General features: G+C 45.1%; 1 protein-coding gene across 6 annotated transcripts in view; it reads left to right on the top strand.

Moving 5' to 3' along the window:
- The window catches only part of EML1 (EMAP like 1), a 93,372-nt gene extending 70,289 nt beyond the window's left edge, over nt 1–23,083 (top strand). For all 6 annotated transcript variants that reach the window (XM_044271497.1, XM_044271501.1, XM_044271500.1 and 3 more), the window contains 17 exons: nt 1,610–1,739; nt 4,872–5,021; nt 6,605–6,674; nt 7,720–7,830; nt 8,841–8,936; nt 10,057–10,191; nt 10,972–11,071; nt 11,390–11,541; nt 12,680–12,805; nt 13,264–13,395; nt 13,502–13,569; nt 15,210–15,298; nt 16,837–16,934; nt 17,886–17,973; nt 18,187–18,282; nt 19,408–19,538; nt 19,866–23,083. In XM_044271497.1, the coding sequence (XP_044127432.1) occupies nt 1,610–1,739; nt 4,872–5,021; nt 6,605–6,674; nt 7,720–7,830; nt 8,841–8,936; nt 10,057–10,191; nt 10,972–11,071; nt 11,390–11,541; nt 12,680–12,805; nt 13,264–13,395; nt 13,502–13,569; nt 15,210–15,298; nt 16,837–16,934; nt 17,886–17,973; nt 18,187–18,282; nt 19,408–19,538; nt 19,866–19,991 (1,898 nt within the window). In that variant the 3' untranslated portion in view covers nt 19,992–23,083. The remainder of the gene's footprint in view (nt 1–1,609; nt 1,740–4,871; nt 5,022–6,604; nt 6,675–7,719; nt 7,831–8,840; nt 8,937–10,056; nt 10,192–10,971; nt 11,072–11,389; nt 11,542–12,679; nt 12,806–13,263; nt 13,396–13,501; nt 13,570–15,209; nt 15,299–16,836; nt 16,935–17,885; nt 17,974–18,186; nt 18,283–19,407; nt 19,539–19,865) is intronic.
- Nucleotides 23,084–23,804: the final 721 nt, after the last annotated feature.

The following is a 23,804-nucleotide window of genomic DNA, read 5'->3' as shown; positions in this document are numbered from 1 at the left end:
CCATCAGCAGCCTAGTGATGTCACTCCTGTTAGTGACATCACCAGCAGTTACATTGTGGCAGGGATTTCTAATGAGATGTTGAACCATCAGATGTATGACCCTGGATCACTACACACATCCAGATCTTGCTGATGCACCGCTTTTCTGTAAAATATTGGGGATCCTCTTGGGGTATATTTAAATACGTCTAGAACCCTGAATAGACAAAGGGTGTGTATACTTTTGCAGCCATTTCTTTTCGTTGCGCCAGTGCATGAAGTAACTTTGCAAATCCTACCAATCAAAAAACGTGGACCGTATTGTGTATACAGCTCCCATGCAGACCGCTGTGTCTCCATGGTTACAATTAACCCCTGCATTTAGCCTGAGCCTGCGGAGATGTGTTATTCTCTGGACAAGGAGATACTGATAGAGAGTAACGCATGTCTACAGGAGCGGACTCTGTTCATAGGGTCTGTTTGCAGGCTGTTACCACGTAGACGCAAAGGTCTGTATAGGAGCTGTATACATAAAACGGTGAAACCTTTTTAACCAAGGCTTTATTGGTTTTTGATCAGGTTGAGCGAATCAAAGTATCCGAAGTGGACTTCGATCCAAATTTCAGGGAAAATTTGATTTTCAGCGAAGCCGAATTTCCTCGTGTTTCATAGTAACAAATCATTTTCCCCTTAAATTGTGGTAAAAAATAAACCATACACACCTGATCCATATGAGCGCAAAGAGGACGCCACAGTCATCTTGATTTAAATATCCTGTGCAAAATCTCGGGCGCGGTGACATCATAGGCAAAAATTTAGCGCGGGATCTTCAGATAAGATGTCCGCGGCAGCCTCTTCGCAACTAAATGGATAAGATAAGTAGTAGTATTATTATTTTTTTATATGAAACCCTTCACTATTATTCTCAGATGCCGCGATCATGTATAAACGTGCCATCTGAGGGATTCAGTGGCTGGGGGAGGTGGGCGGCAATCGCCGCTACCCGTCATTATTGCACCCGCTAGTTACCAAGAAATGCTTTTTGTGATGAAGTAATTCATCACAAAGCAAATTTCTTAGTGAAATTCAGCAAAGCAGCTTAATTTAATTTTTTTTTTTTATTCGCTCAACACTAGTAATTTGAGATGCATTGGAGCAATAAAAAACATGGATATTTTCTTTAATAATTCAAACCCACCGCACAGGAATGGTGATGGCGAGGACTCGGGGCAATGCAAGGCAGAGCAGAACTTTAGTGGAGTTGTAGTCCCGGAGCCATGGTCAGGGCTTGTGTAATCTTTCTGCTGTATGTGATGCTTTTGATTTATGTTTTATATCTTTTTGCATTTGTACTAAAGCTCCTCCTTTGTAGGTTATTGATCATGTATGTGCATGCCGATACTAACTGTATTAAAGAATTACTAAACTTACTTGCTGGTCTTGCGTTTTCTTTCATTTCTGCTATTAGCAAAAATTTTAAAAACAAATCTTCTTTTACCCTTACCCCAAAAAAATTATATATTTTTTTTTTTTTTTTTTTGTGTGCATTTTTTCTGTTTTGCAGATTGAATTGTTTTTTGTTTCCAGTTTTTGGGTTAGATGCAATTTCCATTGTTTTTTATTTTTCCAGAGGAAGGTTATGTAAAAATGTTTCTGCGCGGGCGGCCAGTGACTATGCACATGCCCAAAGACCAAGTGGAGTCGTATAACTTGGAAGCGAAAGTAGAACTTCCTGCCAAAAAACTGAAACTAGAATGGGTGTATCCTTTATTCAGCCGCATTCATGCTTATAGAGCGCTGTTTCAGCGTCAGAAAGCGTCTGTGTTGTCAGTAAGTTGCAAACACTGAGCATCACCTTCATAGGTTTGTGTGTTTTTTATTTATTTTACTTTTGGGGGGGGTTTGGGCGGCGACTTCAAAGTGTTGGTCGCACATGTTCAATTCTATCCATTAACTATCACCAGCCATTAGATACTGTGACGATTAAAGAAAAAAATCTGCAGCAGAGTGGACATGTACTCTGAGCTGTGATGGGGAGAGAGCTGCAGCAGAGAGGGCATGCTACCTGAGCTGTGATATGGAGAGAGCTGCAGCAGAGAGGGCATGTACTCTGAGCTGTGATAGGGAGAGAGCTGCAGCAGAGAGGACATGCTACCTGAGCTGTGATGGGGAGAGAGCTGCAGCAGAGAGGACATGCTACCTGAGCTGTGATGGGGAGAGAGCTGCAGCAGAGAGGACATGCTACCTGAGCTGTGATAGAGAGAGAGCTGCAGCAGAGAGGACATGCTACCTGAGCTGTGATAGGGAGAGAGCTGCAGCAGAGAGGGCATGCTACCTGAGCTGTGATGGGGAGAGGGCTGCAGCAGAGAGGGCATGCTACCTGAGCTGTGATGGGGAGAGAGCTGCAGCAGAGAGGACATGCTACCTGAGCTGTGATAGGGAGAGAGCTGCAGCAGAGAGGACATGCTACCTGAGCTGTGATGGGGAGAGAGCTGCAGCAGAGAGGACATGCTACCTGAGCTGTGATAGGGAGAGAGCTGCAGCAGAGAGGACATGCTACCTGAGCTGTGATGGGGAGAGAGCTGCAGCAGAGAGGACATGCTACCTGAGCTGTGATGGGGAGAGAGCTGCAGCAGAGAGGGCATGCTACCTGAGCTGTGATGGGGAGAGAGCTGCAGCAGAGAGGGCATGCTACCTGAGCTGTGATGGGGAGAGAGCTGCAGCAGAGAGGACATGCTACCTGAGCTGTGATAGGGAGAGAGCTGCAGCAGAGAGGACATGCTACCTGAGCTGTGATGGGGAGAGAGCTGCAGCAGAGAGGACATGCTACCTGAGCTGTGATGGGGAGAGAGCTGCAGCAGAGAGGGCATGCTACCTGAGCTGTGATGGGGAGAGAGCTGCAGCAGAGAGGGCATGCTACCTGAGCTGTGATGGGGAGAGAGCTGCAGCAGAGAGGGCATGTACTCTGAGCTGTGATAGGGAGAGAGCTGCAGCAGAGAGGACATGCTACCTGAGCTGTGATGGGGAGAGAGCTGCAGCAGAGAGGACATGCTACCTGAGCTGTGATGGGGAGAGAGCTGCAGCAGAGAGGACATGCTACCTGAGCTGTGATAGGGAGAGAGCTGCAGCAGAGAGGGCATGCTACCTGAGCTGTGATGGGGAGAGGGCTGCAGCAGAGAGGGCATGCTACCTGAGCTGTGATGGGGAGAGAGCTGCAGCAGAGAGGACATGCTACCTGAGCTGTGATAGGGAGAGAGCTGCAGCAGAGAGGACATGCTACCTGAGCTGTGATGGGGAGAGAGCTGCAGCAGAGAGGACATGCTACCTGAGCTGTGATAGGGAGAGAGCTGCAGCAGAGAGGACATGCTACCTGAGCTGTGATGGGGAGAGAGCTGCAGCAGAGAGGACATGCTACCTGAGCTGTGATAGGGAGAGAGCTGCAGCAGAGAGGACATGCTACCTGAGCTGTGATGGGGAGAGAGCTGCAGCAGAGAGGACATGCTACCTGAGCTGTGATGGGGAGAGGGCTGCAGCAGAGAGGGCATGCTACCTGAGCTGTGATGGGGAGAGAGCTGCAGCAGAGAGGGCATGCTACCTGAGCTGTGATGGGGAGAGGGCTGCAGCAGAGAGGGCATGCTACCTGAGCTGTGATGGGGAGAGAGCTGCAGCAGAGAGGGCATGCTACCTGAGCTGTGATGGGGAGAGAGCTGCAGCAGAGTGGGCATGCTACCTGAGCTGTGATGGGGAGAGAGCTGCAGCAGAGAGGGCATGCTACCTGAGCTGTGATGGGGAGAGAGCTGCAGCAAAGAGGGCATGCTACCTGAGCTGTGATGGGGAGAGAGCTGCAGCAGAGAGGACATGCTACCTGAGCTGTGATAGGGAGAAGGCTGCAGCAGAGGGGGCATGCTACCTGAGCTGTGATGGGGAGAGAGCTGCAGCAGAGGGGGCATGCTACCTGAGCTGTGATAGGGAGAGAGCTGCAGCAGAGAGGGCATGCTACCTGAGCTGTGATAGGGAGAAGGCTGCAGCAGAGAGGACACACCACTAAGCTTCCAGCTTGAAATATATCTAGCATTGAATGTTCTGGACCCATGTGAGGTGTAGGGCTGGTTCTAACATTGATGGAGAGTAATGTACTGTATGATCCTCAGTAAAAAGTGCACATAGAGCAGTACCTGGAGATGAAAGGGTGAGTGGCTTGGGAATAATACCACTCGTCTAATTCGATTGTGCTGGAGTTACAACAACTTAAAAGCATAGAGTGGATATATAGTGCTGCTGCCGCCTTGTCGACCATAGAGAATGTCCATAGGGATAATAAAAGTGGACTTGTGGCGGCGGCGCTGACTCCGTGGCACCCAAGGTCTTGGTTGCCATTATAAGAATATTTATTGGTTGTAGTGCAAAGCTACACGTGTTGGGACCAAACACATATTTTGCCTGAAGCAGGGACTAGGCCAGTCCTGAAACGCGTGGTTTTGCACACAACTAATAAATATTCTTCTAATGGCAACCAAGACCTTGGGTTCCACGGAGTCGGCTGCGCCGCCACAAGTCCACTTTTCTTACCTCTATGGACATTCATGTACTGTATGATGTCTGATTTTCATTTTTCAAACCCCTTAAGGGTCTGTCACTAGTGGACGGGGATGCATGCTGCAACTCATTGACCACCTCCAGGAACAGACTGGAGAGATGGGTGGCCAAGTATATTCCTTAGCTCTCTAGGGTGCATGAGATATGAGGAATTGTGACCACATGTTGTGATGACCACTGCCTTGTAATGGCGCAGGCGTGTTCATGCCCTCTCCTCATAGGATATAGATGTGTCCCACCTCACTCGGAAGCATGGCGCCCCATATTCTGTTGTCACTCCTTTACTAGTATTCTAGCTATGGCTACCGTGGCCGGGACTGTCGCACTAACCTGTACCTTCTGCCCACCGGAGAGACGGTGTACTTCATAGCGTCCGTCGTCGTCTTGTATAATGTGGAAGAACAGCTGCAGAGACATTACACCGGTCACAACGATGACGTCAAGTGGTGAGTCACCCGTCCCATAGATATACAGTATGTAGCGGGGCTATATTGGGCGGCTGCATTACCTGTCAATTTATAGTCCGTCCCTACTACACCTGTGAATGTGAGGTGTCGGATGTTTGCAGCAGTAGACCATGAATATAGATCAGCCATGAAAATGTTTGTTGGTGCCTCTCGCTGACAATCTAATGTCCCCAGCTGACCAAATGGATTCTTCCTATTCAAATAGTCTGTTTCCCCTGAGATAAGCGGAGCCCATTGTCTGGTAAATGCTTATTATTCTCTTATTCTTCAAGACTGCCGTGTAACAGGTTCGTCCCATGGAAAATATTCTGCAGTTTTCAAACCAGCAACTGGATCTGAATAATTTTGTAGTTGCATGTAATTAAAAATGTAGTATAGCCGCTGAGTTATTCAATAAAATATATCTGTATAGCGCCACCTGCTGTTTTTATTTCTCTGTCCACCTCACTGAGGTAGACACATGCTCAGGTCCATCTTTCAATTGCCTCCTGAGCTGTGATGGGTTGAGAGCTGCAGCAGAAAGGACACGCCCCATGTTGCAGCAGAAAGGACACGTCCTATGAGCTGCAGCAGAAAGGACACGCCCCCAAGCTGCCAGCTTGATCTAAATCTAGTAGAGCAATGAATGGAGAGATCTCTGGATCCATGTGAGGGACAGGGCTGGTTCTAGCTTTGTTAGAGATTGTGATGTACTATAGCAGGGCTGGCCAACCTGCGGCTCTCCAGATGTTGTAGAACTACAACTCCCACCGTGCCGTGCTGTAGACTTATAGTTGTAGGCAGACTGGGCATGCTGGGAGTTGTAGTTTTGCAACAGCTGGAGAGCCTCAGGTTGGCCAGCCCTGTACTATAGGATACTATATGATGTCTGAATTTCATTTTTTTACATTACTCATAGGATAGTCCCTTTTAATAGGGAAATCGGGGTATTCTATAATATCTAAAACCACCACTTGGGTAGGGGATTTAAAGGGGTACTCCCCTTTGGACATCTCCCTTTCCTTATGATGAGTGGGGGCAGGCACACAATTTGAAGCTTTTGGACCCGAATATAGAATCGGTAAGCGGCCCCCAGCTACCTGTGCGGTTTTTGTATTGCTGGTGTCTTCCTATGCGGCCACCGAGACCCACGTCTGAGTCCTCTATAGGTATGCTCTTAGGGGAGTCTCTGCATCAGTACATCAGCTGCTGAGGGCTGCCAGAGCATGCTGGGAGTTGTAGTTGTGCTACAGCTAAAGAGCCACAGGTTGGAGCTTGGTTTCAGTGGGCGCTGTGCGATACTTCAGTTGTCCTGTAGCAAAACTATAATGGACCCTGCTCAATGCAAACGGTTTTCATGGCCAGCCCTCATAGCACCCGGCTTGGAAACTATTAGTAAACTCCTTAGATAGTTGCTCCGGGGTAGTAAGGCGCTTGCTTAGCGGATGCGGCTTGTCTTTGTAGCAGCAGCTTGTCTTGCAGGGAGTCTTCAGACCTATGTCATTTTTATAGCGTCTCAGTGTATTAATTATTAACAGCCTCGCTCAGGACAACCGGTGTGTTTTTTTGTTCTCATCTTTCAGCCTTGCCGTCCATCCTGATAAAATTACCATAGCAACCGGCCAAGTCGCAGGTACCTCTAAGGATGGAAAAGTAAGTGATCCCGGATCGGGCTTATTTTGCAAGATGCTCCTCCACTCCGTACAATGGAGTAAATGATGATCCCTTTTATTAGGAAAGTCTTTTGTTTTCAGACACTGCAAGACAAAAACTATTATGTCTCTCTTCAGGTTCCTGCACGTCAGCACTCTATGCAGTGAATGGAATATACAAAGCCTTAAAGGGGTATTGCCTTCTTGTACAGTGAATTATTTCTAGAATATTCCATCACTTTATGATCCCTGAGGGGTCTGGCATCTGGGACCCCCACCAATACGGAGAATAAAATGAAATTGTATGTAAAGGCAGCATTTCCTTTTAAGGCTACATTCACACTTGCGGCAGAGGATTCCAGCAGGCAGTTCCGTCGCCGGAACTGCCTGCCAGATCCGTCAAAACGTATGCCAACTGATGGCATTTGTCAGACCGATCAGGATCCTGATCTGTATGACAAATGCATTGAAATGCTGGATCTGTCTTTCCGGAAAAAACTGATCTGGCATAAATTTTTATTTTATTTTTTCAAATTTTTGTAGTCTGAGCATGCGCAGACCGCAATGCCGGATCCGTTTTGCCGGAACACTCTGGGCCGGATCTGGCATTAATGCATTTTAATGGGAAAAAATCCCGGATCCGGCATTCCAGCAAGTGTTCCAGATCTTTGGTCTGAGATAAAACCGTAGCATGCTGCGGTATTATCTACGTCCTGAAAAGTCAAACAGACCTGAACTGAAGACATCCTGAGCGGATCGCTCTCCATTCAGAATGCATGGGGATAAAACTGATCAGTTATTTTCCGGTATTGAGCCCCTAGGACGGAACTCAATACCGGAAAAGAATAATGCTTGTGTGAAAGTACCCTAACTGATATACACCTGTGCTGGTGGTTTGTTACATTGTACCTTTCAGTGATGGACTTTTCTCACAGAGGATTATCTACAACAGATACAATTGTAACAAACAGCAGCAGTCAGCATCTGCACGTCTGCAGAAACCCTGATGTCTGTAAGCAGTTAATGTTTCATTTATGTTGTTCTAGCAATTACCACCACATGTCCGTGTTTGGGATTCCGTGACCCTCAACACGTTACACGTCATCGGCATGGGCTTCTTCGATCGCGCCGTAACATGTGTAGCCTTCTCTAAATCCGTAAGTAATAGAATCTAGTACTGATTCCTTGGCGATTCCATCCACACAGAGGTTCTCTATAGGCGGCCATAGAAATGAAGGTTATTAATAACCACCCCGACCATCCGGGACGAGAGTCTTTGGAGATGAGCAGCTGGTGGTTTTCCATTTCCCCAAATTTTGGAGATTTGTGCCATTTAGCATCGACATTAGGGATTTACCTTTTTAAAGGGAATGTCCTGCCGTTTTAAATAATTTCCCAAATTCTCTGCTAATAATAACCTGTCTTTAGGCTTGTGTCACACAGTCTTTTTATTTTATTTTATTTATTCATTTGTTTTTTTGGAATCTAGAGTTTTTGTGCTGCACTTTTCTGTGCTCGAGGCTTATAGGAATTATTAAATAGGTTTTTTTTCATGCCCTTTTTTTCTTCACTCGGTCCTAATTTTTAATTTTTTTTCTTGGGGGGGGGGGGGTCTATGGTATTTTAAAAAAAAATAAATTAAAAAAAATCTGCAATTTTATGACCTTTTTATCTCGGACATCCATAATTATTATTATTATTATTATTATATTTTTTTTTTTTATGGCCCTGCTTGGAAAAAAAAACCTCAAGTGGTGATGTGTGCTGGGTTTTTATGGCATGATTACATTGCAATTTTTTTTAAATATTGAACTACAGAGCAAGGAGGGATACATACTTTCCTGTAGAAATAAATTGAGCTGCAACTAAAAGAAAAAGCCGTGCTAAAACACACAATTTGTGAAAAATACCACCACAAATGTTTTTTTATAAAGGCTGATAAAGTACTCCAAATCCTCTGCAAAGACGGATTTAAAAGTTGACTGTGCTGCAGCGACCACTAGGGGGAGCTAGTGCATGCTACTTATACATAACACTCAATAATAGCACAGTATATAAAAGACTCCCCCCTAATTCTGCTCCAAAATACAAAATCCATAGATTTTTTATTTATTTTTTGTCAATCATTTGTGATTCTGGTTTCAGATCATTTTGCTTCTTTGTTTAGAATGGAGGAGGAAACCTGTGCTGTGTGGATGATTCCAACGACCACGTGCTCTCGGTCTGGGACTGGCAGAAAGAAGAGAAGTTGGCTGATGTTAAGGTAATGGGTGTCACATCCACCTCCTCTGGTGTTACTGGTCTCCTGGCTTAAACACATGGTGATAATACACACATAGATCATCGTCTGATTTCTGGCAGATCACTGCGATAGTGCTGGTTGTGCCTGAAATCGTGTGTTCACGCCATGCCTCTGCAGTTTTTTTCAGTCACTAAAAATTGAACAGTGCTGGATTTTCTGTGACCACAGAAATGTAGGTGCCTGGAGGACATAGGTGGACACTAGAACTGATAATGCAATATGATTTACCGCCATTGGACGGTGCAAATGATCTATGTGTGTAAGCGTCCATTCAGGCGTCCGCAAAATGGCTCCGGATCCGTTCTGCAATGTTGTGGAACTGATCCGAAGCCATTCATCTTCAATGGGGCCGCAAAAGATGCGCACAGCACACAGTGTGCTGTCCACATCCGCACTTCCGTTCCGCAAAAAAAATAGAACATGCCCTATTCTTGTCCGCAGACACAGACTAGAAAAGGCATTTCTATTTAAAGTGCCGGCCATGTGCGGTCCGCAAAACACTTGTGGACGTGTGAATGGACCCTAATACTTAGGAAATCTAAGGAACCTCAAAAACATATTGAAAATTGAAATCCGAACTTTGGAGACCATGACCTCAGTCATTCTAATCTGTGGATCTCCAGCTGTTGTCAAACTACAACTCCTACCTGGCATGGTGGGCGCTGGAGGGCTCTAGGCTTTAGACAATATTATACTTATTTATTTATTTTTTCGACAGATGATTGCTAACAAGCGGTTGTATGATCATCTTGCAGTGTAATACTGCCGCTGATTGCCCATTCATTGGGCAGTTGTGATTTTTAAGCACGCTTAAAAATTGTTTGCCGGCAGCAGATAGTGCTGTATATTTACGATCTGCCGCCGGCAAACCAGATGGAATAGCGATCGCTCCTCGCCATGCTGCAGAGGAGCTCGCTGCATGTAATAGCAGCGGTCTCCTCCGCTAGCTAGCAGGCGACTGCTGGGAGGGAACGCGTAATACATGATTTAGGTAATGTGGTGGCGTTGGCTTGGTCTTGTTTTGTATTATATGCTGCAGTCTCTGAAGTGCTGAGTCCTATTTTTTTTAAAATCTTTTTAGTGCTCGAATGAAGCTGTCTTTGTGGCCGACTTCCATCCCACAGATACAAACAACATAGTCACGTGCGGCAAATCTCACCTGTACTTCTGGACCCTGGAGGGAAATTCTCTGGTCAAGAAGCAAGGACTGTTCGAGGTAATATGGGCTCTGTTTTCATCTCCCTTTCACTGTAATGGAGAGGTGTGCACAGCCCAGTAGGTCCTTGGAGAGGATCCATAACCGATCATAGAAGGGCGACATACTTTATAAATCTCCCATTAAAGTTAAATTTCACCTGCACATTTCCTGTATTGATACATTTATGTTATATGGATACATTTATCATTAAAGGGGTATTCCCATCTGGGACGTTGATGGCATATCACTACGATATGTCATCAATGTCAAATACGCACATGCGGCTATTCTCCCTTCACTTTGGGGACCCTATTGTAGATATAGGAGCGGATCCCAGTGATTAGTATACTACTAATTGACATCAACGAAGTTACTTTAATTACCGTATTTTTCCTTATATAAGACGCACCTAGGTTTTATCAGACCTCAGATCAGATCCCCAAATCGGACACCTAATCTTCATCAGTCCCCCACCTAGCCGCACTACATCCTGACGCTGTACACTGTCAGGACACAGCGCAGCGCCAGCAGGAGACCAGGGAGCAGTGGGTAATACCAGCTCTAGCAGCGCTTTACTCACTGCCCCTCCTGTGTACTAATGATCACTTCCATAATGGAACCACTTATTCATATTTGCTTTATAAGATGCACTGCCATTTTCCCCCTCACTTTTATGAGTAAAAATAGAGCGTCTTATAGGGAGGAAAAATACGGTACTTCTATATTATATTGATACATTTATTCATTTACTTTTAGTATTAATGTGAAAATCTTTCATCCTCATTCCCTTCTTTCTAGAAACAAGAGAAACCAAAGTTTGTCCTATGCATCACTTTTTCGGAAAATGGCGACACAATCACGGGAGATTCAAGTGGAAATCTCTTGGTTTGGGGAAAAGGTAAAGCCCCAAATGTTTTGTGGGAAGCCGCCATTTTCCTCCTCTGGGAATTATATGGGTGGTCTGCCAATTAGGGCACATGGCATATTAAACTAAGACCACTGACTCGGGACCTGCTGCTCCCAGCTTGGAGGATCTGCCAATGATTTCCCCTGTAATCAGTGGAAGGGGTTATTGAGTAGCTCCTTATAAGGAAAACTGTTGGGGCAGGCAGAATCCTTGCTGGCATAAGTTGTCTATGGCACCTATGATTGGGGAGGGGATACCATGCTATTCACATACTCTTTCTTTTAACACTTGGTTGTCTTTCACCTTTAGGTAGCAATAGGATTAGCCACGCAGTCCAAGGAGCCCATGAGGGCGGTATATTTGCACTTTGCATGCAGAGAGATGGCACATTAGTGTCCGGAGGAAAAGATAGAAAACTTATATCCTGGGGTGGAAATTACCAGAAGATGAATGTAGTAGAGGTAAGAGGTTTCATCGCAATGAAAATCTGCACGTCATAAGTAATCTGCAGGAAACATGCAGACATGTGAGTGTTTCTGTAGAGTCACCACCGTTACACTAAAATTTACATCTCTGTGGTTAAAAACTCAGAATATTTCATGCTTTAATAACACAACACTTTTTGCCAATTTTTCTCACGTGGTCCTTTTAACAGCCTTAAAGGCCTTTTCCGGGATTTAAATATTGATGACGGATCCTAGTGGGCGGTTGTTAAAAGGTTTAATTGTACAGTGATCTCTCAAGATACAGCGGCCTCAGAATACAACATTTTCAACATCCAATGGTCTTTTCTGGGCCATTGTAAGTTGAAACCAGTCTCAACATACAATGGGGGTTGTTTCTGGCGTAGATTGTGGCGCAAAGGTCCTTCTCGCCGCAACCTGCGACTTCTCCCTGCTCACACTAGGTCTAAAAAAGTGGGCGCGGGAAGGGGACGGGCCGGAAGGTCGTCTCATTTAGCATTTTTCTATGCCAGTTTTAGATGTAGAAAATGGTCTAAATGTAAGACCGCTAGTAAGCTGGCTTGCATTTAGAAGCAGCGGTGGGTCCGCCAAAGTTATGTAGAGGCCGGCGCCGCTTCATAACTCCGGCAGGGCCTTATTAAGAACGGCGCCCCAACACCTAGATCTAACCAATCAACATGGCCATTTCACTGGTAATACACCTGTATTGGTTGTCTAGCAGCTCCTCTATGGTACTAAATGTTCTGTACTGCCCCCTGTCTGTGCCAGGAGGAGCTGCTCCGTTGAGCAGCATATACGGTACATACATGTACTATGCGAGACCCTGAGGAAGCTCCTGCCGTCACCATAGAAAGTCATTTACAGTTTCCAGCATCTTTTCCTGTCTGCTTTACATAAGGACTTGCTTTATATGTCTTGGTTATATGTTTATTTTTCTTAAAACTTTACTTTTTCTTATTCTGGGATGACATTTTTTTGGGCTCTGAGACCAATTACTAGTTTTCCATAGGGTTATGAACTCAACATATAATGGTCGTCCTGTAACCAGTTAATATTGTAACTTGAGGGTCCACTGTACAGACAAATATCAGATCATTTATGCACCTTGATAACTGCTGGATTTCTTTCTTTTAAGATCCCAGAACAGTTCGGTCCGGTGCGCACTGTGGCAGAAGGAAAAGGCGATGTTATGCTGATCGGGACAACAAGAAATTTTGTCCTTCAGGGAACGTTAGCTGGAGACTTCAGTACAATCACCCAGGTAAGATTAACAGACAAGTCTTTTACACCATATTTTACTTACTTCTAAGGGGCTTTGGGTCTCGGGTACTGCAGCTGATTCTATGCAGGTGATGGGAGCTGAGCTGCAGTACCCAAGAACAGCCACTACACTGTGTATGGCACCATGGCGCTTCAGATCCATACACTGTTGCTGACTTGTGGGATTGCCAAGTGTCGGACCCCCACCGATCTGATACTATGGATAGGACATCAGTATCCTAGTCCCAGAAAACCACTTAAGTAAAGCTTAATTATCACCGAGAATTCTGCACCTTTCTAATGTACTGCGTCTTTAAATTCCTCACCATTTTTCAAAATCTCTGCTTGTTGTCAGTGGATGGAAATACTATTTTTTTTATTTTATTTTTGCATACAGGAGGCAAACACCCATCCTTATCATCGGGTCTTTGATAATTTACTATTTTATGCTTTGCGCAGGGTCATACTGATGAACTGTGGGGATTAGCTGCACATTCCCAGATGCCTCAGTTCTTGACATGTGGTCATGACAAGCAGATAACATTATGGGATGCTATCGGTCATCGTCCAGTCTGGAGCAAGATCATTGAGGTTTGCATACTGGTCGTCGCTCAGCTTTCCCAGATATAATTTATAAGAACCATTTATAAACTAGAGGACGACTCACTGACTTGTCTGCCATTTTTATTAATTTCAGGACCCGGCCCAGTCTGCTGGCTTCCACCCTAACGGTTCTGTTGTAGCAATAGGGACTCTGACGGGCAGGTATGTACTGAATATGTGAAGGGCTATTTATCTTGTATGGCGTGATTCGAAATGAAATCTCTAGTGTTTTCACAGTGGTCAACTTGTTATTTTTACCACATGGTAAACAGGAGAAAAAATGGCGGAATTTTAGTTTTTTTAGCTTTGGAAAATATATCTTATCCCACAAAGAAACAAGCCCCTTGTACAGCTTTTCAATGCAATGATAAAAAAAAAAATTGTGGCCGTTCTGAGGTACAGAACTAATGCTACTATTCTAGCTGCAGTACCTAAGAACGGCCACTATGCTATGTACGGCGCTGTGGTCTGGCTTTTATACACTGTTTGGCGGGGATGCTGGGTGTCGGACCCCACCCATCTTATATTGATGACCTATTCTATCCTATAAAAAGGACATCCGTTTTCTAGTCCAAACACCCCCTTTAAGGGCGAAAGCGTGCAATATTAGAGGTAAGGAGCTTTTAGAGATATTTTTACTGACGACCTATCCTTTGGTGGGGGTCCAACAAACTGGTTCAGCTGTTTGAAAAGGCACTGACAGTTGCAGTAGCGCAGCGGCGTTCTCGCCACTTTCCCTAGGCCAGGGGACGTCACGTTCATAAGTCAAATGGCCTAGGCGCAGCTCAGCCCCATTGAAGAGAACAGGGCTGAGCTGTGATACCAAGCACAGCCTAGCGCCATTCATTCCATAGCGCTGTACATATGATAAGCGGTGCACATACATAACAGACAATTGTACTAATCATAAACAAGATGAGTTACAAACTTGTACAGAAGGAGAGAGGGCCCTGCCCGTGAGGGCTTACCATCTACATGGTATGGGAGAAGGACACAGTAGGTGCGGGTTGGGTTGGTCATGGCGGTATAGAGGCAGCAGGGTCACTGGTTGTAGGCTTGTCTGAAGAGGTGGGTTTTCAGGTTTCTTTTGAAGGATTCCACTGTAGGTGAGAGTCTGATATGTTGGGGCAGCGAGTTCCAGAGTGTGGGGGATGCACGGGAGAAATCTTGGAGTCTATTGTGGGAAGAGGCGATAAGAGGAGAGGAGAGAAGGAGGTCTTGTGAGGATCGGAGAGTGCGTGTGGGGGTGTATCGGGAGCTCAGAGATGTAGGGAGGGGGCAGGTTATGGACGGCCGTATATGTGTTTGTCAGTACTTTGAAGTGGATTCGTTGGGCGCTATACAATGTATGATGTGGTTTTGGTGAGCTGAGAGAAGGCAGAGAAGAGGTGCCTTCTCAAACAGCTGATCGGAGGAGGTCTCTGGTGTCGGACCCCCAGCAGTAAGATGCAGATGACTTATTTGGAGGATAGGTAATCAGTAAAAATATCTCATAAAGCCCTTTAATATAGTAATGTCCACTGACCTCTACCCCCCTCTAGTGGCCATTTATGTAGTAACCAGTGCTTCTTTTGTGCTTTTTTTTTTTTTTTCTTCTGGCTAATACAATAACAGTGATGATGATTCCCCATTTATGCTTTCATCAAGCGAACTCTAATTAAACTTAATTGTTTTTTATTACCGCTCGATGACAGCCTCACTCTAATCTTAAAGCTGTCCGCGAGTGATGAATGTCGCATACGCTGTGCTGCTCTCCCTCCCTCGATCTCCCAGCTCATTCTGTGTTTTTATTCTTTTGCCAGGTGGTTTGTGTTAGATACAGAGACCAAAGACTTGGTGACTGTACACACAGATGGGAACGAGCAGCTCTCTGTCATGTGCTACTCTCCAGGTTCATATCCCTTTCATCTTCAGCCTTGTGCAGCATCAAATGAAAGTCAAGATAAACAATTGGTCTGAAAATGTCAATTATTCTGCTTAATGGGGAAACAGTCAGCAGGGCAATATGGCAGCTCGCATCCCAGACTCCTGGGATTGCTGGCATTGCTCTTCACTTGGTCATTTTCCACTGTCCTGTGAATAGTATGCACCCCTGGTGTCTCTAAAGCTACTTTCCCACTGGCGGTTTGGCTTTCCGTTTGTGAGATCCGTTCAGGGCTCAGCGGTCCAAAACGGATCAGTTTTGCCCTAATGCATTTTGAATGGAAAAGGATCCGCTCAGAATGCGTCAGTTTGCCTCCGATCAGTCTCCATTACGCTCTGGAGGCTGCCTGTAGCGTTTTGGTGTTCGCCTGACGAAACTGAGCCAAACGGATCCGTCCTGGCACACAATGTAAGTCAATGGGGACGGATCCGTTTTCTCTGATACCATCTGGCACAATAGAAAACGGATCCGTCTCCCATTGACTTTCAATGTAGTTCATGACGGATCCGTCTTGGCTATGTTACAGATAATACAAAAGGATCCGTTCATGACGGATGCATGCGGTTGTATTATTGTAACGGATCCGTTTTTGCAGATCCATGACGGATCCGCCCAAAACGTGTGAAAGTAGCCTAACTTGTCATATTTTTGGGACTATAAGAAGCACCAGACTAGAAGACCCACCTAGGATGTAGAGGAGAAAAATTAGAAAAAAAAATTTTTCATTAGATCTCAGAGCAGATCCCCAATCTCCATCAGACCTAACATCAGCCTCAGATCAGATGTTTAAAAAATAAAATACTCTTATCTCACTTGCTCCAGACAGCGCTGCCACCCACTCACCGCCCCCTGGTCTTCTTCCGGCCACGCGCAGCACTGTGACATGACGTCACACAGCGGCAGGTCGTAGTGCGCCTGTAAGTGCGCTACCGCTGTACACCGTCAGGACACAGTGCAGAGCGGGGCCCAGAAGAAGACCAGGGAGGTCGATTACAGCCAGCGCAGTGCTTCCCTCACCGCTCCTCACGCCTCCCGCAGGCTGATGACACCACTTCCATAACTGAAGTGGTCATTTGCCCTCGGACTATAAGACGCATTAAACCCCCCCCAGCTGCGTCTTATAGTCCGAAAAATATGGCTACATACTTATTCCTGTGGAGTTAACAAAAGGAATTTGGACCCCAGAACAAGCATTTAATAATAATTCTGCTGGCAACCTCTAATAACCAGGAATAACCAAGACAAGTTATTATCAGTCAGTTCTGCAGTAACATTCTATAAAGGAATTGCTATTTAAGCATTTGCCTCTGGCTTTCTAAATCGGAGATGTAATGACATTGCAAACCAACACCAGAGGCTGATGGGAAAGTAGTTCTCAAGGTGCCAGCAGCCTTGACGGAAGCCCTACATGCTGTAATGCGCTCGGCGCGTCGATCCTCTGCTTTCCGCTGACTCATATCTGGGAGCATCTTCATCCTTTTTGATATATTTTTCTTCCTGAACAGATGGAAATTTCCTAGCAATCGGTTCCCATGACAACTACATCTATATTTATGCTGTTAATGAGAATGGAAGAAAATACAGTCGCATTGGCAAATGCTCAGTAAGTTGTTCATTATTTATTTATTTTTTTTTTTTTTTGTTTATGCTGATGCATAGATTATTTATTTTTTTCATGGTCAGTGAACAATTAGGGAAGTGACAGTGGGAAAAACCACAACTTGATATAAACCGACAAACAAAAGAGTAGACGCAGTAGGTTAGAAAAACGTTTGTGTGGAATTTTCTAAAGAGTAGATTCACAATTCATATTCTACATCTAGAGCCCTGTACTAAGGCTACATTCACACGAATGTATTTTGTTTCCATGTCCGTTCAGTTTTTTTTTTGCGGATTGGATGAGGACCCATTTATTTTAATGGGTTCGTAAAAAATGCGGACAGCACACCATGTGCTGTCCGCATCCGTATGTCCGTTCTGTAGCCCTGCAAAATATATAGAGCATGTCCTATTCTTGTCTGTTTTGCGGACAAGGATAGGCATTGTTACAATGGATCCATAAAAAAAAAAAAAAAACGGATGCCAAAAGGACATTGTCCATATTTTGTGAATGTGGCCTTAAAGGAACACTATGACAGAACGGATACTGTGTTGTGCATAATTTAGGGTCATGCTCCACCCCTTTCAGGTCCTGCACTAGTCACGAGTCCTTGTGTCATCCTCTATCCCCTCAGGCCCTGCAAACCACAATACAGTGTTCATGGCACTATGGGCGACAAATCCGCAGCATGGCCAACAATTGGCTGCCTTGGTCACGTTGCACCAGTCAGAACATCATTGCACTGACAAGTGGCCAGTAGTGCAAGAAGAGCCACATTAAAAAAATATATAAAATATTAGATTTTTATTTATTTTTTCCCACTTTTGGAGCAGCTTTAACCAGCAAACCTGGCGATCACTGATGTTAATAACTCAGCAGTCAGGACACACTGCACTGTTTTTGGCCACATTTTTGTACATTTTACTGATTTTCTAAATTTTCCTCCCTTTTAAGGGTCACTCCAGTTTTATTACTCACCTGGACTGGTCTGTGAATTCACAATATCTGATGTCTAATTCTGGCGATTACGAGATCTTGTACTGTGAGTGTCTTCCGCTTCATGCATCTATATAGAAATACTGTTTATGTAAAAAAAATTATATATATATTATATGCAACAGGCCATTTAGTGCCAGGAATTTATTCTTGCGTTCCTACACCGTGTTCTATGCTCTTCTTCATGGGAGGATATGGGAGTGACTAGGTCGCTGTGTTTCTTGCATTGTATTCACATAATGCCACCTCTCTGTTACAGGGATTCCCATGGCCTGCAAGCAAGTAGTCAGTGCTGAAACCACCAGGGACCTCGAGTGGGCGACATATACCTGCACACTTGGATTCCAAGTCTTTGGTCAATAAACCTTTATTAATAGTAAACACCCACTAGAGAAGTTTACTTGGAGAACCCCTTTAATGCTGTGGGATAAGGAGCTGTTTAATACTGATGGCTTTTCCCCAGGATAGGTCATCAGTATCTGATCAGTGGAGGTCTGCGTCCCAGCACCGCCGCCAATCATCTGCTTCAGTGAGCGTCGCAGCCTCTACCTAGGCCAGTGACCTCATGGACATCAGTCACATAACCTAGGCTGAGTCCCATTCAAGTGATGCCAAGCACAGGCACTATGCAATGGGCGGCGTTGTGCCTGGTAACCCGCGAGAAGCACCGCAGCCTCTTCAAACACCTAATCGGCAGGGGTGCCGGGAGTCGCACCCCCACCTATTAGATACTGATAACTAGGGATCAGCGAATCAACTTCGGATGAAACATCCGAAGTCGATTCGCATAATGCTTCAATACTGTACAGAGCGAGCGCTCCGTACAGTATTAGAATGTATTGGCTCCGATGAGCCGAAGTTATTACTTCACGAAGTCTCACGAGAATTTGCATAATAACTTCAGAAATTGATTTATACTGTAAAAAAAAAACATTTCCGGAACGTGGGGTACCTTGGAACCGAACCAGAGTTCGGGATCAGGAAATGTTTTTTTTTTTTTTACAGTATAAATTAATTTCTGAAGTTAATTTGCGAGACTTCGTGAAGTAATGACTTCGGCTCATCGGAGCCAATACATTCTAATACTGTACGGAGCGCTCGCTCTGTACAGTATTGAAGAAAAGTTTTATGCGAATCGACATCGGATGTTTAATCCAAAGTCTATTCGCTGATCCCTACTGATAACCTATCCTGAGGATAGGTCATCAGTCTTAAACACTCGGGGACAACCCCTTTAACATTTGTCTGTGGAGCAGGGAGGGGGTTTATATAACCATATGTCCAGGATAGACTGGAGGAGAAGCATTTATTTTATATGTACATGAATCTAAATGCAGTTAAGGCACTTACAGTGAAAATCTCCATTCTTTACACTGCAGGCCACATTCAGAAGGGTGGAAATTCATGTAAAATAGAAGGCTTATATTACAAAGTGACTTCTGTTTGTCTTCTGTGACTATAAACAGCTTCTCTCCTGCAGGAGTGTGGCCAGAAGGATCGGACGGAACAGATCTGAACGCGATCTGCAGATCGACCGATCAGAAGCTTCTGGCTACGGGAGACGATTTTGGCAAAGTCCACCTGTTCTCATATCCTTGCTCACAGTCCCGGGTAAGCCACCATTAAGAGGTACAACAAATTAAAATGACACCGTTAGATTTCATTCTAACATACCAAAAGTAATGTGTATACAGCTCCTATGCAAAACTATGCGTCGTCTTGGTTACAGACTACAAACTGACCATTTGTAGTCTGAAGCATTACTCCACTCGCTCTACATAGGCAGCAGATGAGATGGCTCTGCATAGAAGCTGTATACGCAAACGGTTGCCTGTTTTTAAAAGCTATTAAGAAACTTTGCAACTGGAATATCGCTGCTCGGTATGGCTGCCTTTAACCCCTTCTTACCGAACTCAGCTGGTGTGTTTCTGTTTGCAGACATCGAGCCACGCGTACGGCGGGCACAGCAGTCATGTCACCAACGTGAGCTTTTTGCACGAGGACAGCCATCTAATCTCTTCCGGCGGCAAAGACATGAGCATCATGCAGTGGCGTGTTCTGTAGTCGCCTGCACAGACAACCTTGAAGACGCCAAGAGAATCTTGTAAAAACCGACGCTTGCCTTCCTGTTGTAACACGGGCTGCTTCTTAACGAGTCATGGAGAACTCAGGAACCAAAATCTTTCCCCCGTGCTATCGCTGACAGGGTCCCCCCTCGGCTTCTAATAAGAGGGTGCTGTCCGTACTCGCTGCAAACCCTGCAGAACACCATACGCATCGCATTGTAACCCACAGAGGTTTTATAGCCTGTCCCCCGTCTATAATGTGCTGTCCGTTTTTAGCTTTCATAAAAATATTAAAGTCACCCCGTGTACGCCTTGTTTTGCCATAAGCAGTATTGGAACAATGATGGTGACCTGAGCTGGTACTGTGCATTAGTCTTCATACCCTAGGAACTCTAAATGTGAATGTGTTTTTGTTTTATGGGCGTCAGTACTTTCGCACTTGTATCTGCCTGTTGTCATTTGTCCCCACTGTTACACAGACAGAATTGGTCATGGTCGCCAGGCATTGCCACCGTCTCATTCCCATCTGTTTGTTACCTTGGTGTGCGTTTTTTGGGATCTGGTGAGGTGTGTGTATAACCTGCAATAATTTTTCTATACTCCCCTTTTCTTCAGCCGTGAATCGCAGCTCTTGTGTTCAGGTCCCCAATTTCTCCTGGATCTAATTGGAATATTGCACTGAATCTAGGAAGAAGAGGAGTGACCTACGGTGCCAGTTGTTGGGGCAGATGCATGCATGTGGGGTTCAAGGTATCTAGATCACAGCAGATCAGGTAGGGACTACATTTAGAGGAGAGCAGCGTGTTGAAGAGCACAGCGAGCTGGATCAACCCTATTAAGGCATATTGCCTAGGTAGGGTCGATCCTGCTGTTTAAAATGACACCTGTCTTGTGACTATTGTTTGAGGCCTTCTCAAGGAAAGCATGTATTTGTCATGCAAATTGAGGCTTCAGGGCACCGAGGGGCTTCGTCAGCACCGGAATGCTGATGTGCACCCATAAGCTAGGCCCCTCCCCCGTTGCACTGAAGCCCTCATCTGAATAAACCATAAGCCTTTTTATTTATTCCAGGAACACCGGAAGCCGATTTTCACAAGACAGTTAACATTGTAATCAACAGAATCAACCCTACCAGGCAGTATGGCCTGGTTTAATAGATTGCATCCTGCTGACACGTACTGTTATAGGGGTTGCCCAGCATTACAAAAAATATCTGCTTTCTTACAGAAACAGCGCCACATCTGGCCACTGGTTATGCCTGGTATTGCAACTCTGCTCCATTGCAGTGAATGGGACCAAGCTGCAATACTACATGCAAGCAGTGTGCTGCTGTTTTCAGAAGAAAGGATCCATGTTTTCCTAGTCTTGGACGACACCTGTAAAATATTGATACCTGAAGGTGGTGTTGAAAACCAACTGAACGTGTGTGAGGGTTTGAGGTAGGATCGTGACTGATGACCGTTCAGGGACCGATAGTCCAGTCTTGTATAAATAAAACGTGATCATTGTACAGTGGAAATCCGTAAAACTTCCTGACATGCTGTGTGTTACAATTTTTCACCATCTCCACTTGCTGTGAACGTATGAAACCATTCAGAAACCAAAACATGCATACATTTAAATTCCCACGTGAGAGTTTGCTACCATTGATTTCAGTGATCACTTCCAGGTGGAGGACTCTTAATTGCACTGACACATAGTAGCAAACCTTCAGCTGTTTGATGGGTGATTGTCCAGAGGTCATACTTGTAGCAGGCTCTCAGGCTGCGAGAAGTATTGAGTTTGGATACAAGGTTTCCTTTCCCTGACAGCAAGCCGAGATTTTGATAATTAAAACACAAAGTCGATGAGGAAGTTGCAGAACTTTTTATTTTTCAGCTATTTTTTTATAATCCTTGTCCAATGATCAAGCTTTATTTCTGCAAAGACTGAACAACAACATTGCAGGGCGCTGAGGCTGTGTGCGCCATATTGCTTCAGGTTTAGAGGTACAAGCAGGTCGCAAGAGATGATGAGGATGCTATGTTATGACCTAGGCTTCGTGGCAAGGACAGAAGTAGTTTGCATGGAGGCTAAGAACAGAGGATGAATCCTTTGCCGTTACTGCAATACTAGGTGACCCCATTGAGGGGAAAGGGGCTTGCACTAAGTTCTGCTTTATACAAGCCCCGATTTTGCAGTACGACTGGAATTAGAAGTCATCACAAGTACGGTACTTTTTTGACTTAGAAAACCTAACCCCTAGTGATCAGTGTGAGGGAACCTGCCAGCAAGTGTTTCATTTCCCTGCAGCACCACCACAGGGCAAATGAAGAATTACACATTTTGCATACAAAATCAATAGAATGACCATATAATACCGGGTCCTCCAGAGAGACTTTCTTGCTAGCCAGGCCTGCTTATAGATGAGATCCTGGATGGGCGTGCCCCCATCTCTCTGCTAACAGAGTGCCCTACTAGGGTATGTGACAATAGGTTTTCTAAACCAGACACCCCATAAATGTATGATATGTCAGGTTCAGCATAGAACGGTGATCTCCGATGTGTTGTTGTCTAGCTGTGATGCAACTACAACTCCCAACCTGCAGATGTCAGGGCATGGTGGATGTTGTGATTTTGCCTCTAATGTAGCACGTGTTTGATGAAGGATATGTTTCTATTGAGCCAAGTGCCTTTTTTCTTTGATGCTATTCCAATGTTTTCCTGTACGCGGCACTTAGACAATTTCTTGAAGATGAGTTCACTTCATATCGGGGAAAGCTTTATGCTTTTTATACTGGACGTTACGAGCGACGCGGCTTCGCTTTACCTTTTTAATTTTCTGTGACTTACTGTAACTTTTTATTTTTATTTTGAAGTGCGGCATACTCGTGTAAAGTGGTTTTATTGTGTCCGGTTACATCTGCATGGAAGGGAACACTCGCCTACAACTATTTAATCTTCCGGTCTTGAGCATTAGCGTCTATGAGGATGTTGTATGCACGCGAACAGGAAACGATATTATGTTTTTTGATTGTCTTATTAAAAAGCTTGAAATGCATTGTTTACATGGGGGGGTGGAAAAATAAATAACATTTGTTATGAAATAAAGTAGTGTGTCTGTAATTTATATATAGATAATGTTTTTATACTACACCGCACAGGAGAGCCGACAGATCCTCTATACTACACCGCACAGCAGAGCTGACAGATCCTCTATACTACACCGCACAGGAGAGCTGACAGATCCTCTATACTACACCACACAGGAGAGCCGACAGATCCTCTATACTACACCACACAGGAGAGCCGACAGATCCTCTATACTACACCACACAGGAGAGCCGACAGATCCTCTATACTACACCACACAGCAGAGCTGACAGATCCTCTATACTACACCACACAGGAGAGCTGACAGATCCTCTATGCTACACCGCACAGGAGAGCTGACAGATCCTCTATACTACACCACACAGGAGAGCTGACAGATCCTCTATACTACACCACACAGCAGAGCCGACAGAGCCTCTATACTACACCACACAGGAGAGCCGACAGATCCACTATACTACACCGCACAGGAGAGCTGACAGATCCTCTATACTACATCACACAGGAGAGCTGACAGATCCTCTATACTACACCACACAGGAGAGCTGACAGATCCTCTATACTACACCACACAGGAGAGCCGACAGATCCTCTATACTACACCGCACAGGAGAGCCGACAGAACCTCTATACTACACCGCACAGGAGAGCCGACAGATCCACTATACTACACCGCACAGGAGAGCTGACAGATCCTCTATACTACATCACACAGGAG

Source organism: Bufo gargarizans, chromosome 11 (assembly GCF_014858855.1).
Source record: "Bufo gargarizans isolate SCDJY-AF-19 chromosome 11, ASM1485885v1, whole genome shotgun sequence".
NCBI classification, from domain to species: Eukaryota; Metazoa; Chordata; class Amphibia; order Anura; family Bufonidae; genus Bufo; species Bufo gargarizans.
Note: the sequence above shows the minus strand (reverse complement) of the source record. Positions and strands in the feature narration are given on the sequence as shown.